General features: G+C 32.0%; 1 protein-coding gene across 15 annotated transcripts in view; it reads left to right on the top strand.

The window, feature by feature from the left end:
- ZNF280D (zinc finger protein 280D) overlaps positions 1-18,138 on the top strand; it is a 106,717-nt gene that overhangs the window by 35,421 nt on the left and 53,158 nt on the right. For all 15 annotated transcript variants that reach the window (XR_005197605.1, XM_017513770.1, XM_017513780.2 and 12 more), the window contains 4 exons: positions 5,423-5,540; positions 8,717-8,887; positions 9,031-9,140; positions 15,462-15,685. Coding sequence is in view for 14 of the 15 variants with exons in the window: in XM_017513770.1 (XP_017369259.1) it covers positions 5,423-5,540; positions 8,717-8,887; positions 9,031-9,140; positions 15,462-15,685 (623 nt within the window). In the remaining variant the exon portion in view is untranslated. The remainder of the gene's footprint in view (positions 1-5,422; positions 5,541-8,716; positions 8,888-9,030; positions 9,141-15,461; positions 15,686-18,138) is intronic.

Raw genomic sequence — 18,138 nt, 5'->3', positions numbered from 1 at the left:
ATTTATTCAATCTTGATTGTTTGGCAAACGTTTCCTCAAACCTGTCACTTCAGCGAAAACAATTGATAGTCGTATTTGTTGCCAATGGTAAAATTTGAACTTTCAAGCAAAAACTCATTTACCACCGTGATCTTGACAGCTTTCGAATACTTCAAGACTTTTCTGATGACTGGTGGTATTGATAAATAATGATTTTAAAAATATTGTGTAATGAACTATGTCACCATTTGGAAGACCTGTATAAGTCAATGAAACCAATATTTTCCTAATAACTAGTATATATGCTACAAAAGTATTCATGGGTAAATGATCCTAAGATAGACCATTGATTTTAAGGGAACAAGGTGTTCTGGAATATGGTTTCAGATTTCACACTGCAACAGACCTTTTTGAAAGTACCAACTGTTCAGTTTTGGTATAGTATCAAAGTAGTATTTCCACAGTTAATTAAAACCCTATTAAAACACTCCCTCTTACATTCCTAACGAGGCAGGTTTTAGTAATATTCTTCAACCAAAACAACATGTCCTAACCGATTGAAGGCAGAAGCAGATAAGAGACTAAAACAATTTTTGATTAACTAGATATTTAAGAACTTTGCAAAGATATGAAACAATGCCACTCTTCACTATTTTTTGTGTGTTTGCAAGTCATTTTTCATTAAAATGTTATTTATGTTAATCTGTAATGAGTTTGTTATTTAAAAATGAATAAATAAATGTTCTAAAATGTTCTCTGTTTTAATTTCTAGTATGGAAATTATTGATAGATATAACCAACGTAAAAAAAAAAGTCTTTTTGGGTTCAACAATTTTAAAGTGTGTAAAATAGTTCTGAAGCCAAAGAGTTAGGGCACCACTGTCTCAGAAAAATAGTAGTAAATTTTCCTAAAAATGTATTTTCTTTATATAATAAGAACAATCAGGGAGACTACTCAGTCTCTATCTTGAATCATCTATGATTTAAGGTTCCACAGGCTGTTTCTGATGTTTTAAAAAATTTAATACGTGGCCAGGCGTGGTGGCTCATACCCGTAGTCCCAGCACTTTGGGAGGCTGAGGCGGGTGGATCACCTGAGGTATCAAGAGTTCAAGACCAGCCTGGCTAACAGGGCAAAACCCCGTCTCTACTAATAATACAAAAATTACTTGGGCGTGGTGGCGTGTACCTGTAATCCCAGCTACTCGTGAGGCTGAGGCAGGAGAATCACTTGAACCTGGAAGGCGGAGGTTGCAGTGAGCCAAGATCACACCACTGTACTTTAGCCTGGGTGACAGAATGAGACTCTGTCTCAAAAAAAAAAAAAAAAAATGTAACAGGTGTTCCTGAAGATAACTGGAAAGCTATCCACAGTGTAACAATTCTTTGCTATTAGTTGGAATCAAATTAACTCAGTGGTTTTCGCATGCATATTATAAGCTGTTTGGCATTTGAGAGAAAAAAATTGGAAAAAGAACATTATTTGATAGTTTGTTAGGTAAAAATCTTTCCAACATTGGATCCAGGGAGGGAAAAAAAAAGCAAGAGTTGTTATGTTTGGTGTAATAAGAGTTAGAAATCTGATTATTTTCTGACTCAGAATTGGGCATAGTTTTTTAAATCAGAGCACCTTAGTTGATCGTTCCCAGTCCTTGGGTTCTTTTAAAAATATGAGAGGTTTTGTCAGTTGGTCTGGCAAGGACCCAGAAGCGATAGCTTCTTAAAAACTCTTCAAGTGTAATTCTACTGTACAGTCCAAGTTAAGAATGAAAGAGGTGTATTCTGGAATAAATTGAGAATCCCGGTTAAGGGACTTTTCTCTGACTTTTGGAAGCTATTTTAATAAATTATAATTAGTAGTTTTTCATTTTATGTCATTTTGTGTTTGTGATTTTACTTTTCATGAAATGTATCTCAACATCGCTTTCAGGTTGGCAGGGATGGGATATATTATTATAACCTAGAAAGTCAATGTGATATAGCTTAAGCATGGGCTATTACAAAGCATGGGCTTTGTAATCAGTCAGACCTGGTTTCTAATTCCAGCTCCATTAGCAGCAATTGGGGCTGTATTGGGAGCCTTACTCGACCACACCTAACCTTAGTTTACCTATTTATAAAATGGGTAATAATATTAGGTCTTTATTAATATTATTGTGATAGCTGCTTGATATGATACATGTACCATGAAGAGCACGTACATTTAAAACAAAGAACTGTGGCTATTATTTCAGTTTGAAAGGTAAATTACTTGAAACTCAGAAGTGACTGTTCCATTATTTCACAAATATTTGGAGAAAATATTTACTTTGAAGTAAGATTATGTTTTATTACTGTTAAATCATAGGGCATTATGATTTTTTTTAAAAAAATGCTACATGTTAAAGCCCAAATGCCTACATCTACCTATTAGGCCTCAAATTCTAGGATTAGTGTGAGTTGCGTTAATAGCTTATTTCCATAACTTCTTAACAAACCCATGTCAATAGAAAAGTTGGTAACAAAGCAAAATTCTTAAAACTTAAATATTCCTTAATTTATAATAAAACCTTTATATTTCTCTTATGAAATAATATGTATTTTGGGACAGATTTTGGAAAAGTGAGAAGAGGACCATATAGTATATGCAAATACATATTTCTCTTTTTTTCTGAACATTCTACTTGGAACATGTCACTGGGTATTCCTTAAAAAAAAATGTTAATTTGGCTGGGTGCAGTGGCTCATGCCTGTAACCCCAGCACTTTGGGAGGCCGAGGTGGGCAGATCATGAGGTCAAGAGATCGAGACCATCTGGCCAACAGGATATACTGAAAATATTTAAATACTACTTTTAGTACAACAGGATTATACTAAAAATACAATTTTTAAATACTATTTTTAGTACAAAAGGATTGTACTAAAAATACAAATAGCTGGGCATGGTGGCACACGGCTGTCCCAGCTGTTCAGGAGGCTGAGGCAGGAGAATCGCTTGAACCCGAGAGGCAGAGGTTACAGTGAGCCAAGATTGCACTGCTGCGCTCCATCCTGCAGACAGAGTGAGACTATGTCTCAAGAAAGAAAAATAAAGTGATTTTTTGCACAGTAGTTTATCAGTTTAATCATTCCTCCATTGTTAGACATACAGGTTATAATTGTTTTGCTGTTATAATTAAATTTTCCTTAAACATTTTTATTTCATCACCATAAATTATTAAAAATGGAATAGATAAAAGAACCTTTATTTTTTTTTTTTGAACATAAACTCAAGATTTTATCTTCATAAAAGAAAAGATGACTTAGAACTGGATCACTTGGCCTTTTCTCTTATCTCCTCCCAGCTCAAAATGCTTGCATCTTAGCATTCTCTTAGATCTGCAGTTGGGCTCAGCGCACTCAAGTCTTAGCACAATCTTCTTTGTAGTTTTAGCTTTTTTCTGGAAAATCGGCTTAGTTTGCCCACCCTAGCCACTCTGCTTCCTGTCATAACACCGCTTTCCCTGGGCATACAGAGAATCCTTGCCCTTCTTGTACGGTGTCACTTTGTGGGGTTGGTGCTTGCTACACTTCTTTCGGAAAGTCCGGCGGGTTTTAGGAACGTGACCACTACCGGCACGGAGAGCGGAGATGAACCTTTTAAAGGCTTTCATAGCTACTGCCAAAGTTTTTGTGCAGATAAATTATACTAAAATATGAGCACCACTTTGCCAATAGTGAATGTTATCATTACTTTTTGATTCAAACTAATCTTAGACACAGAAAAAAATAGTACAAACAGTTTTCATATACCCCTTATCCAGTTTTCCCTTATGTTAACATTTTATCACTACTGGGTAATTAACATTAATTCAGCTATAGACCTTACTGGAATTTCATCAGTTTTCCCATTAATGTTCTTTTTCATGCCCAGTATCTTATTCAGAATCCCACCTTGCAGTTATTTCTTTTTAGTCTACTCTATTTTCTAGTTATTCATCCTTTCTTTGTCTTCCACTACCTTGACAATTTTAAGAGTAGTGGCCAATTAATTAATTAATTTTATAGCAGATATTATGGTAACATGCCAATTTATTCGTTAAATATTGCTGTTGTTTTTATTTGCATTTTTTTTTGGCTAGCAATTTGGAAAAAAGGTATTTCATATGTGTTGTTCATTTGTATTTCTGAATTCTCAGTTTATGTCTTTTGCCCATATTTTTCCTAAACTGATGGTCTATTTTCCTTTAATTTTTAATCATTATTAATCATGAAACTTTTCTTGTTATATGTTATGACATGTAGAATGGCCCAAAAGTCACTCTCAGAGCTTATTGTTCACAATGGGTATCTTTTAGAAGTATTAGTAGTATTGGAGTACATTTGTGTATGTGTGTATCACTATATTTATGTATTATAAAATTGGAGTATATGTCCCTAAATTATATTGACCATACTTTTCATAATTATGTACACTAAATATATATGTATGCTCATATATATTATACATTTATACTGCTTTATACTTGACCACATTATCATTCATCTCATACTTTCACTCCTCTCTTCTTAAGATCTTCCTTTTAGTTTGGACCACCCTTTCTCCTGATGGAAGGGCTAAAACTTCCTTTGCATCCGGATGTCTCCAGGAACAGGACAGCTGGCCCAAATTTCTTCTATAAACAACTTCTATTCTAAACCCTCTCTGCCTGGCATTCTTATTTGTTCACTCTGCTGACCTGATGCTTTTGTATTTGACTGATGAGACAGAAGATTCCTGGCCTGCCATGGCTTTCTATGGGATGATGGAACGTGTGTGGGGCCCATTTTTTTCTCCTTCTGACGTATAGCTTATACATTTCTCCAATAAAGATGATTTCAAAATTCATATTATGTGATATATTCATCCTTAACACTGATGCACAATACTGTAGATTGATTCCATTTGTTTGCCCTGATATCTCAGATGTGGGGTTTTTAAAGGCATAGAAGCTTTTAATTTTTTTGATCACATCAATATGTTTTTTATTTTTCTCCTTGCTCTTGCCCAAAGATTTTGCTAAGTTCTATTATTTGCCCTTTAATGGGGATACTGCATCTTTAGAAGTTACTTATAGGTTATCAATCTTATTGATATAAAGTTGGTTTATGTTTCTTTTACCTTGAAAAAGTTGGACTAAGAATTTTTCCCCCATTTTAGTTTTCTAGTCAGCAGTAAACCAGCTCTAAATAATAGCTTGCTTTCAGTTTCAGTAGATGATAATTTTGGCAAAGTAGCAATTATCTTTGTGTTATTAACTTGTTAATAATTGAGTCATCAAAGGGTTTCCTTAGAATATTGGGCAAGCAATTAAGTTTTTAAAAGTCTACAGGGTAAAATTCTTATATAATTATATAAAATTACATAATATGTAATATATAATCATATTGAAATAATTTTAACTGTTGATTAAATGTATTATTTTTCCTTTGAACTATTTAACAGGGTTATATAACAAACTCATCACGAGTTGTGTCTAATAAGTCGTCAGAGTTACTGTTTGACTTGACCCAGGATACAGGGTTATCACATTACCAAGGGAGACCAACACTTTCTATAGCAGGTTGGTTTTAGTATTTTTTTTTTCATAAAGATTATAAAAAGAAACTTGATGAATATGCATGTGAGATTGGCTTTCTGTTTTGAAGCCCCTCCTTTGTGGGAAGTGTATCATGTATTGTAAGGTGGAATGTCACTAGTAGTTCTTGAATACCTTTCTTGGGTAATTTTCTGTAAAATCCTATTTAATGACAGAATATTTTATTTCTTCCTATTAAGTAACCAACTTTAAGCTCATTCTCACTTGGAGCTAACCATAGTTGAGAAATATTAAAATAATTTCTGTGAGTTAGAGAACTTCTCAGGTAGCCTAAATACTCTGTTAAAAAAAAAAAAAAGGATTAGTTTCTATGGACACTAAGTGTGAAAAATACATGGTTATAGTTGATTTCTTATTAGTTTAATGTCTTTCTATTCTAATATATTGTTTCAGCATGATAGTTGAATATGATTATAAGGTGGTATTATAAACTGCCCACAATAAATAGTGATTTGCACATAGTAAGTACTCATTAAATGTACATTGAAGGATTAATGAACGTTCCCTGTTGAACAACATTTAAGATTTTTTGATTGTATACTATAACAAAGTTTTTCATTAAAATAAATTAGTGTACTATAAAAGAATTTTATCTAATTGAAAAATCAAGGCAATTACTCTTTGTACATTAGCAATTTGCATCCAAATATTTGACTAAATAGACATACACATGATTTTTTGGAATTTTTAGATTTACTAACAAATTAGTGTGGAGAATGTACCAAACCCTCTCGCAGTTTTTGTTATAGTAATACTAACTTTTGTTGTAAACTTAGACTGTTTTTCCATTTTGATAATACTTGATTTGTTATTCACCTCTCTGGGTGTCAGTTAATTATTTAGTAACAATCTGGTTTGTGAAATAGTTAAGAATCAAAAGAAAGAGGGAGAAAATATAGTTGTCTTAGTTCTAGTTTCATAAAGCATATAGTCTTTATTCATAGAAAAAGTCTGAATTCTTGAAACTTCTTGGGAATAAGGAGAAATAATGATTCCTGTTATTCCTGTAAGTGTTCTACTTTGGAGTGGGACTTTAGCGTGAGCAGTAAGTAGGATGATTTGATCCTCTATTCTTAAGATTTTTGTAGCCTCTATTAAGTTACATAACCACTTTGATTTTCTCATATTGTTAAAAGGGAGATTTTAATTTTTTTTGTATAATGCATTCATTCTTCACATCTGGAACCATTGTTTTGGACATGTAATTTTAATTCCTGCTCTACTTTGCTCAGGAATTTTTTAATGCCCAAATCCAAGTGAAATGTGAGAATACAGTATAAGCTTTAAAAGGCTGGACAACACAGTTATTATGAATGATATGTGCTACATGTTCAGTAACATGATTAACAGACTACCATCTAGGGAGATTATGGGGGTTTGGAGAAGACTGGATTTGAGCTAAATCTTAAATGAGAATAGGCTTTTACTAGCAGAGAGAGAACTGTTGAGGGTAGGGTGTAGCACAGGCCAAACACAACAGAGATAAATAAGTTAAAGCATCAAAATTTAAAACAAATACAGAGTGATTTTGTTTAATCTTGAGATTTTTTACCTTAAAAATTCTTAAAGCAATCTATTTTTGCTGTCCAGCCTGCTATAAATCAGATGCTTAATTCAGAATGCCAGCATTCCTTGGTTTTTCAAGTAACTTAAGCATCTCACAAGAATGTGAATGTGATTACCCAGAATCTTTCCCGTGTACCTACAGTATAGCTATCAGTAATCGAGTATTTTGAAGATGGAAAAAAATCATTTTTATGTTATCTCAAAAGGATTAAACAGAGAAACCAAGTAGTATAATACTTTTTCTTTTTGCTGAAATGGTTGCTCTTAGTAAAAGGTTGACAGGTGAATCTATTATAATATTTTTCCCCTCTAAAGTAAGTTAAATATACAATATTTTGTTAGTAACGATAACAGCTGTAATTTATTATTGAGTTCTTTCTGTGTAACAGATGTTTTCTTGGGTGCTGTAAGTACATTATCTTGTTTGGCCCTTAAAGCAGCTCTGTAAAATAGGTTATTATAAATTATTTTATAAAAGAGGAAACTGAGGCTTAGATAAATTAATAAAGCTAAGTATACATACTAGAGAGTGACGAGGTGTGGATTTGAACGTGTCTGACTTAAAAACCTGGAATATTTCTATTATATTTACCTTACCATTTCTACTTTTAATGTACAATTGGGAGAATTAAAATATGATGTACAGTTTTAGAATCTCTTTTACAAAGTACAGTTGTATGTTATTTTCAAAACAATACTTTTTTGAGCCTTGTTATAGCCTGGATACCCTCATTTCTCTTGTGAATGCAGTAAATAAAACTAAAATCCTTTAGCCTTAACATTATGGTTTTCAAATGGGAAAGTATTTTTAGGAACAAAATCCTTATATAAACAAATTTTTAATGCAAAATTTTAATAAAACAAAAATGTTTCTCGGTTAGACATGTTCAGTATATTATCTAAAGTGGACTCATTAATCTCTGGGGAACATAGTGTGAAAATCATTATGCTTACTACTTCCATTATGTGTCTTTTAAATAAATGAATGAAGTATTATCATTGAAGATTAGTTATTTCCACCATAGCGATAAATGGATAATACCACCCAAAGTCGTGAGAGTAGACCACTCTTCAGTTTGTTAGGTAGGAAAAGAACTAAATTTCCATTAGACATTTTAAGTTGTTAAATAAAAAAAGCATCTTAAGAGTATCTCTAAATTTTGAAACAGATATTTTTTTTTTACAAACTCTAATGTACTAAATGCACATTTAAGCATCTAAAGATAATTCATTTGTTAGAACTTATTCATAGTATTCTTTATTTTTTGGTTGGAATATTTTTATCTGGCTCCCTTTAAAATAGCTATTTACATATTGCTTTTTTTGAAGCCATATTTAGAATTTTCTTTCATCGAGGGATTATTTTCTAAATTATTTAAATATATGTAGTCCATGATAAATATATGTGCAATTTCTTTATACCCTTGAGTTCGGATCACATCAAGTTTTTATCATTATTGTCATAATATGATAATTTAATATATTACCTTTAATTTAGCTCTGAACTATTTTTACTCAGATGTAAATAATATCCTAATTTTTAAAAATATTTTCTCACTATTTAAATCATGTAGGTATGAATGAAAGTTCATTTTTATCAAAACGTCCTTCTACTTCTGAAGTTAATAATGTTAATCCAAAGAAGCCTAAGCCTAGCGAAAGTGTTTCTGGAGCAAATTCCTCAGCTACATTACCTTCAGTTAAATCTCCTTCAGTGACATCTTCCCAGGCTATGTCAGCAAAAGGTAAATATGAAATCTGGTATGTAAAAAGAAATTATAGTATTTGTACATATATTTTAGAAATGGTTATAATTTTTAAATGTATTATTAGTTTTAAGGTTAAAAGGTGATGAATTTGAATCACAAATGTTCTGAATTTATTTTAGGTGCAAATACCACATCAAATCAATCTAAAAATGGAACGCCTTTTCCAAGAGCTTGTCCAAAGTGCAACATTCATTTCAATCTTTTGGATCCTTTGAAAAATCACATGAAGGTAAAACTCTTTCATTATTTAATTTGTAAAAAGTTTGCACATTTCTAAAAATATTGATAATAACAGTAATTAATGCTTTGTCCAGAAATAATCTCATTGGTATTTCCATTTAAGTAAAAATTTATATTCATAATGATTATATAGATTCTAAAATTCCTTATAAATCATCAAATTTTAAAACTTAAGGTTGTATGTAATATAATGAATGTTTATTGTATTTTAATTCTAAATAAAAATGTATTAATCAGATTAATTTATTAGGTCATACCCTTTAAACTTTTTATAAAACAGGCATTTTATTACATATTTACTTTTGCATATAACTTAAAAATTCTGTTACCTTATGGTGAAACCCCGTCTCTACTAAAAATACAAAAAATCAGCTGGGCATGTTGGTGCGTGCCTGTAATCCCAGCTACTTAGGAGGCTGAGTCAGGAGAATTGCCTGAACCCAGGAGGTGGAGGTTGCGGTGAGCCGAGATCGCACCATTGCACTCCAGCCTGGGCAACAGCAGCGAAACTCCATCTCAAAAAAAAAAAAAAAAAATTCTGTTACCTTATTTTTGTGTGATGTTAACATATGCATGTCACATTGCACAATGAAAATCTGAGTTTTACATTTTAATTTTTAACAATCAAGTATGAACTTGAAGTGTTGGAGTGTTCCATATGAAATAATTATTTTAATTCAGTCTAGAATATAGTTCATATAATTGTATAAATTAATTTGAGCTTTTTATTGGTGCAGGAAGCCCTTGAATTTAGGTTTTAAGAAATGTTCGAAGTACTAATGAAGTATGAGGTTTAGGTAATGCTTAAAGTATTTTAGTAGATATTATAGTATCCTGCTGTGTTGTACTCTCCTTACATGCCCAGTATAAATGGCAGGAAGGGAGAAAAAATCAGAAAAATGGATGTAGATTATATAAGGAAAGATGGAAGGAGCTTGGTAGAATGGCAAAGAAGTAACTTAGAAAAAGTTTTTGCTATTTCAGAGGTTTACACATTTTTATTGAAATTCAGCATTTTACAAAAAAGTAGAAAAAAATAAGGGAGCTTAAAAAATTCTAAATACAGTCTTCTTATTCATATACACAACTGTGTTTGGTCTATCCTTACTATCAGAGTATAGCCCTGGACTGCACTTTGTGCTTTGGTCTTACAGGAGAATTATCCTGTAGAGGTACTTTCAGTTTTCCTGTTCTATGTAATGTTTTGATGAGATTTCTGATTTTTTTATGTTTGGCATTACAGATGAAAAAAAGACCGTATTTTTTAGTTATCTATTTAATTTTTTTAGTAGGGAATAATACAGTCACATGATTCAAAACTAAAAAGCCTACAAAGAAATGAAAGTGAAGAATCTTACCTTGGTGTCTTTTTTACCTAGTTCCTAGTATGACTCAAAGAAAGTAATTTTTTATTAGTTTGTCTGCTTGTACAAGTAAACATTAATGTTCTTATTTTCTATTTTGTACAGAAATTGTAGCATGTTATATATACTTTTGCACCTGGAGAGAATGGCAGCATTCTCCAAAATGTGGCTTTTGTGTGTTACTTCATGGTTTGTAATTACTTCTAGTAGAAACAACAAAAACTTTGTAGAATTTTCATACTAATTTAATAAAACACTATGACATTTTAAATAAGAAAAGTATCCCTATCATTGTAAGAAATACAATTTCTTACAACTGAACTAAGTTGAAGATAAAATTGAACAATATTTGTGTTAATATCATAAGGAAATCTTGAAAGAATAGTCTCCAAATCTAGGAAGGGAAAATTTAAATCTGTGGGGACTTTTTCTAGTTTATATATGTTTATGCATCAGTTAAAGTTTTAATATTATAATAACTTTTATTTTGAAAATAATATGATTCTTAGATTATTTGTGAATGATTATTATAGATAATAATATATTATAGATATAGATTATTATAGATAGATGGAAGAAGACTAGCATATAAATAATGTTTTCTTTCAATGGAAAAATATTTAAAATATCAAATATTCTATAACAATAAGAAAAATATATTTATCTAAGACCATGTATCAGATACAATACTAAGCTTTAAATACGTTATTTCATTAATCCTTAGAAAATTCTTTGAGATATTTTTCTCTTTGTATAACTGATTAACTGGCATAACTATCTTTTAAAACTCAGTTTCTTTAATGATAAACCCCAAGCTTTCACAAATACCTTTTTTTTTTTGGTGAAGTGTAGGGGGTATTTAATATTATGTGGAAACTTGAAAATAGGTATATTATTTCTGTTTTGGGGTATGGAATTTGGTATTTACCAACCAAATATACCTTATTAATTATATTTATATTTCTGTCTCTTCGCTTCCATTTAGTCCACTTGATCTGTCCTGGTTTGAGAAACACTACATTTCAAGGCACATCTTTCATTATCAGTATTTTCTTTCATATATTGCAATTTTGTTTCAAAGTTGTTGCTGTTGTTTATGATATAGACGAATCTGGCTTTTAGAAGTGTATTGTGAGGCCAAGCGTCATGGCTCACGCCTGTAATCCCAGCACTTTGGGAGGCCGAGGCCAGGGAATCACCTGAGTCCAGGAATTTGAGACCAGCCTGGCCAACATGGTGGAACCTCATCTCTACTAAAGATATAAAATACTGGCCTGACGTGGTGACACATGCCTGTAGTCCCAGCTACTTGGGAGACTGAGGCAGGAGAATCACTTGAACCTGGAAGGTGGAGGTTGCAGTGAGCTGAGATGGCGTCACTGCATTCCCTCCTGGGCAATGGAGTGAAACTCCATCTCAAAAATAAAATGAAATAACTGTATTGTGAATGTATCCTTTACCGTTTTAATAAAATATCCCTTTCTTGGTCTTAACGTTTAGTGCCTTTCAGCCCAAATTCTACTGTGATGTTAGGGTCACAACTCCTGCTATGGTTTCCATTTGCATGGTGTATTCTTTGTTTGTTGTTTTATGTTCAACTCTTCTGAATTACTTTGTTTTAGGTGTGCCTTTTGCTTTGAGCAAAGTTGATTTTTCTTTTGTGATCCTATGTGAAAATCTCTTCTTTTAGTAATGGGTTTAGATTTACCAGTATGATAGATTTATTTGGTTTTAGCTCTGTTAAAATTTTTCATTAATCCTTTCTCTTTTAAAAGCCTTTCACAGTGTGGTTGCTTTATGTGTGTGTAGCTGTAGTTTTGTTCTCCTGGTTATCTTTCTGATTTTAATGTATAACTCCACTCGTCTTCCATTCCATTATCCATTCTCTACTGTTCTTTTCTATGAGGAAAGATTAAAGTAGCATAAAACTTCTTGTTTTTAATCTACCCATCTTTGCCTTTTGCTAACTGATTTTAGTCAATATTGCCTGACCGTTTGTTTACCTTTGCTATTAAAATGCCTGTACCTGTATTACTTTATTTGGTGGCTCTGGTACTCCTTGATGAACTGCTACTATATGTGAGGCAGTATGTGAACTCTTGACCTCATACTCTTTGTTCTTTTATCCTCTCCCAATTTTTATTTGTTGGTTGTACTATTTTTCCATTTTCAGGGCATATGACATTACATATTTTTTTAAACCTTATGTCATATTTTTTTGGATCTTTTTCTACAGTAAATACATCCAGTGTTCATCATCAGTGTTTTTGTAATGGTTTATTTGGTTTTCTGTTTGGCTGAAGTTCATTCTGCAGTAATTTCATTTAGGAAGAGCCTGAAAACTTTTTTCTGTGAGGTCATTCATGTTCAAAGCAATTTAACTATAGTCCGTTCTGGAAAGGCAGTTTGATCTTATATAAAGTAAATTGAATCCCACTATCAGGATTTTGTTGGTGTAGCTCCCTTTTTCTAGTATTCAGTGTTGAGGAATCTGGGACAAGCTGAATTACTTTGTGTTTTATAAGTGGTTTGATCTTTTTGTTTGATTGTCTACAGTTTTTTGGTTGTCTACATTCTTTATGTTTTGAAGACTGATAAATTTTTAATGATATAACTTGGTGTTGGGAATTTTGGGTGAATCCTCTCTGGCATACACCTTGTTCTTTCAACCTGCATATTTGGGTTTAGCACACTTGATTTGAATTGTATTTTAAAATATTTATCCCATACAGTGTCATCTTCAGTATGAATTTGTTTTATCTTCTTTGCCTGGCGTACGTACTTTTTTTCCTAATCCTTAATTTTTTTAAATTGACTTTTCTCCTACTAATGTCTGTTTTCTTTATTTTATTTGCAACGTCTGCTCACCACTATATTCCTTCCTAATTTCCCTTCATGTCTCTGATTTTATTTTTTTTCCTATACTTTCACCCTTGATTTTGCCACTCCTTTTTTTTTTCTTCTAAATGTCTTATTGTCTTGGCATCTCTGCTTGCTTTGTGGTCTTCCAAATAGAGACAATTGCTTCATTATGTTTTTAAAATTTGTGGCTACTTTTTTCATCTACATCTGCTCCATGGCAACATATTTCTGATGTTTTTGTTGGAATTTTACATTTTTTGGTTATTTGACTTCTTTTATTATACAGTATTTTTGTTTAGATGTGAATTCCTATTGTGTTTAACAAGTTGGATTTTCCTGGGCCAGCTGTTTTATTCAAGCTCTTTTAGGAGGAAGCATAGGTTGCCAGGATAGTCTCACAGCTTGCTAGCTGGTTCAAACAGCTTTTTGCTGGACAGGAAGCTTCCTGCAATTGTGACTTGTGTGTCTGATTCTTTAAGTAGCACTGCCTTTCTGCTTTTTTTTTGCTGAATTGGGTCTGGGGTACTTCTGCTGCCATCCTTGTTGCCCCAGTTTCTGCACCTGTTTTTGCAAACAAAGATCTACCTTTGTGATTCACAACATGTGTTTCAGCTTTAACATGTATATTTTTACTGTCTCTTTCATATCCGTTACCACTGAGTCCCCTTTACTTCTCTGGTTTACTTCTAGCTGAAAGCCATCTGCCTGATGTTGGCTGCTTTGGGTAGTGCTTTCATATATTGTGGAGTTTGTGGATTTTGTCTGACTGTTAGTTTCAATGATAAACCAATTTGTGGAATTTGGTTGTGTGACTTTTGGATGAATCCCAGAAGGAAAAGGGGAAAATGTTGACTGATGTAGGATGTTCACATGAGAAGTCCTATTTTACTATAAAAATAGGATCTCCACTCCTTTGCTCTGAAAAACCTACCTAAGTTTTTAGGGCCCTAACAAAGCAACAGAACATGGTCTGTATACTGGGAGGAGTAAAAGTAAGAATGTTAGACAGATGGTGTCTGATATTTGTCAAACTATAGTATATGGTATTAAAGTACATATTTAATACTTGCAGAATGTAAAAATAAGGGATAAATGAGGAGTTGTAGTGAAGGTCTGTTAATACCACAGAAGGGTACTAGGGCTGAATAAAAGGTGACCAGTTGATATTGTATCATAGCTCAGCCATGCCCCTGCATAGCTTACTTTATCCTCCTATAAAACCTTAAGTCTAAGCTTGGTTCCCATTTCTTAAGTTGCTTATTTGTTTTTTGGATAAACAAGGATACTTTGCTTTTCTCAATGATTAAATCCTCCACCTAAATTCACTACACCTTGTTGTCTGTTCTTGGTTGTCAGTGGTTTATTATTCAGCTCTTTTATAAAGATATGAAACACTGTTTAAAAGGTACGCTGTGAGCAAAGTTTATTTAAAAAATCTGATCCTATCCTACTTTGCTGTTGAAAAATACAAGAACAGCAATAATTTATCATTTATTGTGGGTTTCATAATTTATAGGTATTTTAGAGTAATCTTTAATGTTTATAGACTGTGCAGTATAATTTGACAATTTTACATTGGGACATAAGATTATCCACATTTCTAATTAGGGAGACTATTCTATATTATATAATTTTTGTATATTATAATTATTCCCCAACCAGGCTTTATGAAATTTTGTATATCACTTGATAATTAAATACATACATCAAGGCATATAAATATTTTCTTTCTGTACATCTTGACACGGACATGAGATGAATGATTTTTGGTTAAGGAACAAATTATTATTAAATATTTACATCTAAAAAGGCAAATTGCATGCATAAAGCTGTTAGAACTACAGCCATGTCTTGGTTTTAGGGTTTCTCATTTCTTTTTGAATTTTTAAATTAGGATAATAGGTGTTTATTATTTGAATTTTTAGAATATGTATACACACCACAAATTTTTGGTGACTATTTTTCCAGATATATTACAAGCATAGTTTTGATGGTCTGGCATTAGGTATAAACACACAATCACTTTTTGGTATGTATTTTTTCAAAGAATAAGTAAGGCTTGTATTTTTTTTTTTCTCTTTCAGTATTGTTGTCCAGACATGATAAATAACTTTTTGGGACTGGCTAAAACAGAATTTTCAAGTACAGTAAATAAAAACACAACTATTGATTCAGAGAAAGGAAAATTGATCATGTTAGTTAATGACTTTTATTATGGAAAACATGAAGGAGATGTCCAGGAAGAACAGAAGACTCACACAACCTTTAAATGCTTCAGTTGCTTGAAAATTCTAAAAAATAACATTAGGTATGTAAATACTTATTTTTATTTCTATTGAAAATTGTAATTCCTGCAAATAACGTTATGCCTTTATCTTGTGTTTTCTATGCTATTCTAGGTAAGCAGTTTTAATACTTTCTACTAAGAATAAAGGCAGATTCTCTTTTTGAAAAGCTTTTGTCCTTTCTTGTATTGTGGAGTTTGACTCTTAGATCCAGTTAGTTGTATTTCTTTCGCATAGCTTAAGAAAGGACAAAGTTCATTTTAACTTAAGACAAAATAAACTTCTTTTTTCTGTTTTAGTAGTGATCTTTGAATTTTTATTAGACATTTTTTATTTTCTAGTTGTCTTTGAAATTTTATATTTCTTCACATTTTAAGAAGAACCACTTTGTCCAGCTTGAGTTCCTCGATACTAATCTTTGTAATGCTCAAATCTTTCAATTTATATTTATAATTTTTAGAACATTCATCTTGCAGGAAAAGTTACCTGTTTTAGAGATGTATCAGTTCTAGGAAACATGTCTGTTTTGATTTTAAAATTTAACACCTTTAAAAATTAGAGATTTAATTCCGTCAGAATTTTGAAGATTTTTATATGAATGCTTTAAATATTAGAAATTTACACTTCATAATTGTTGAGTTGTAATCTTTGAAACTATCATTCTATATAAATTAGTAACAAGAGAAAAGTAATAAGACATTAAATGATATTATTTGTTGATTATATAGCCTGATATTTATATTCGATAAGGTTTTGTGTATCACTTTACTATAAAAATTTTCAAATATTAAGCAGTTTTGAAAATTTCACATTGGACCCTTGTACACTTACCACTTTGATTTTACCATTAACATTTTACTATACTTGCTTTATTATGTATCTCTTCATCCTTAGAACTATTTGATTTTTTGGGTGCATTTCAAAGTAATCTGTAGTGTGTTTGTGAATGTGTATACAAGCATATTCATATACTTATGCCTTTGTGTTTATTCTTGGTAACTATCAACTGTAATTAGCATTTCAAAACACCTATAGTTACTTCTGAGCTCAGCATTTATTTATTTTCCTGTGAGTTTGTGGGTCCAAAAAGAAGCATATATAAAATCCTGAAATACATGGTGATATATACCTATAACAATTATTAATTGTTTCTTTATGATAGTGCTTTATAATTTTCAAAGTTCTTTCACATTTATCTTGTTTTATATGAGTTTTCTTATTTCCTTACCTCCTTTTATCAAGCTTAGGAGCCATCAATAGCCAATGGTTGCAGTAGTTTAACAGATGGGAAATGGTATTTTGAGACAAAACACTGAAACAGTGTTGCAATATAACTCTACCACCATGATAACATGACATCAAAAATCATGTTAGCAAATATGGTAAAATGCAGAGCAATGTGATTAATTGACTTAATTTCTTGTATTGAAATATGGGATTATAAGTTATTTCTCAGTGGTTTTTTTGGCCTTTCCTTTAAGATTAGCCCATTTAATATCAAACGCGAAAATGAGGTTGGGCCTGGTGGCTCACGCCTGTAATCCCAGCACTTTGGGAGACTGAGGCAGATGATTGCTTTAGCAAAGGAGTTCGAGACCAGCCTGGGGAACACAGCAAAACCTCATCTCCAGAAAAAATACAAAAGTTAGCTGGGCATGGTAACATGCACCTGTGGTTCCAGCTATTTGTGGGGCTGAGGTGGGAGGTTAAGGCTGCAGTAAGCTGTGAACATGCCTCTGCACTCCAGCCTGGGCAACAGAGCGAAGGTGTCTCAAAATAAAATGAAAAATTCATTTTTTGTTATTGTTTATGAAGACTAGCTACATATGTCTAGATTTTCAGAATATTTACAGATTTTAAGAAAACTGTATCTGATAATATCCAGGAATTGAGCATTTTTAAAACTACTGATCATTTAGAAAATGCAACCTTAATGATAAACACCTCATGAACAAAGAAGTTAAATGTATAATATTTTACTTTACCAGTAAAAACTAGGAAGGCAACTTGATATTTATAGAGAATAAGTAATTGATAGCTCAGCATTTCTGTTCTCTGCCTTATCAACATACTGTGGTATAAGGTTTTTTTCCTACATTGAGTGTCACTAAAAATAGTTAGATTTATCTAAGTTCTGTGAACATCCTTGCAAGAGGTTTTGCTGTTTCCCTAATTTCTCTTGGGTTGAGAAGTATGAGCTTCTGACGGAAATCATTTAATAATTGGGAAAAAGTGAATTGGTTAAGGGATCATTTTATGTTATTAGACTTTAAGTGGTGAAAGTTGTGAGCTGAAAGTTTAATAGCTTAAGACCATCACTCTATACGTAAATATTTAACCAAGACCGGGATTTTCTGTAGGCATTTGTAGAGCTGGTGTTCAAACCAAAGGAGGAAAGGATATTTCAAGGTGTATCATAGCCCACTCTAAAGAGAGGCAGTGCTGTAAATTTGTGAAAAGAGACATACATTATAAT

The sequence above is a fragment of the Cebus imitator genome, unplaced genomic scaffold, assembly GCF_001604975.1.
Source record: "Cebus imitator isolate Cc_AM_T3 unplaced genomic scaffold, Cebus_imitator-1.0 Scaffold501, whole genome shotgun sequence".
NCBI classification, from domain to species: Eukaryota; Metazoa; Chordata; class Mammalia; order Primates; family Cebidae; genus Cebus; species Cebus imitator.
This window is presented reverse-complemented; position numbering and strand designations above follow the sequence as displayed.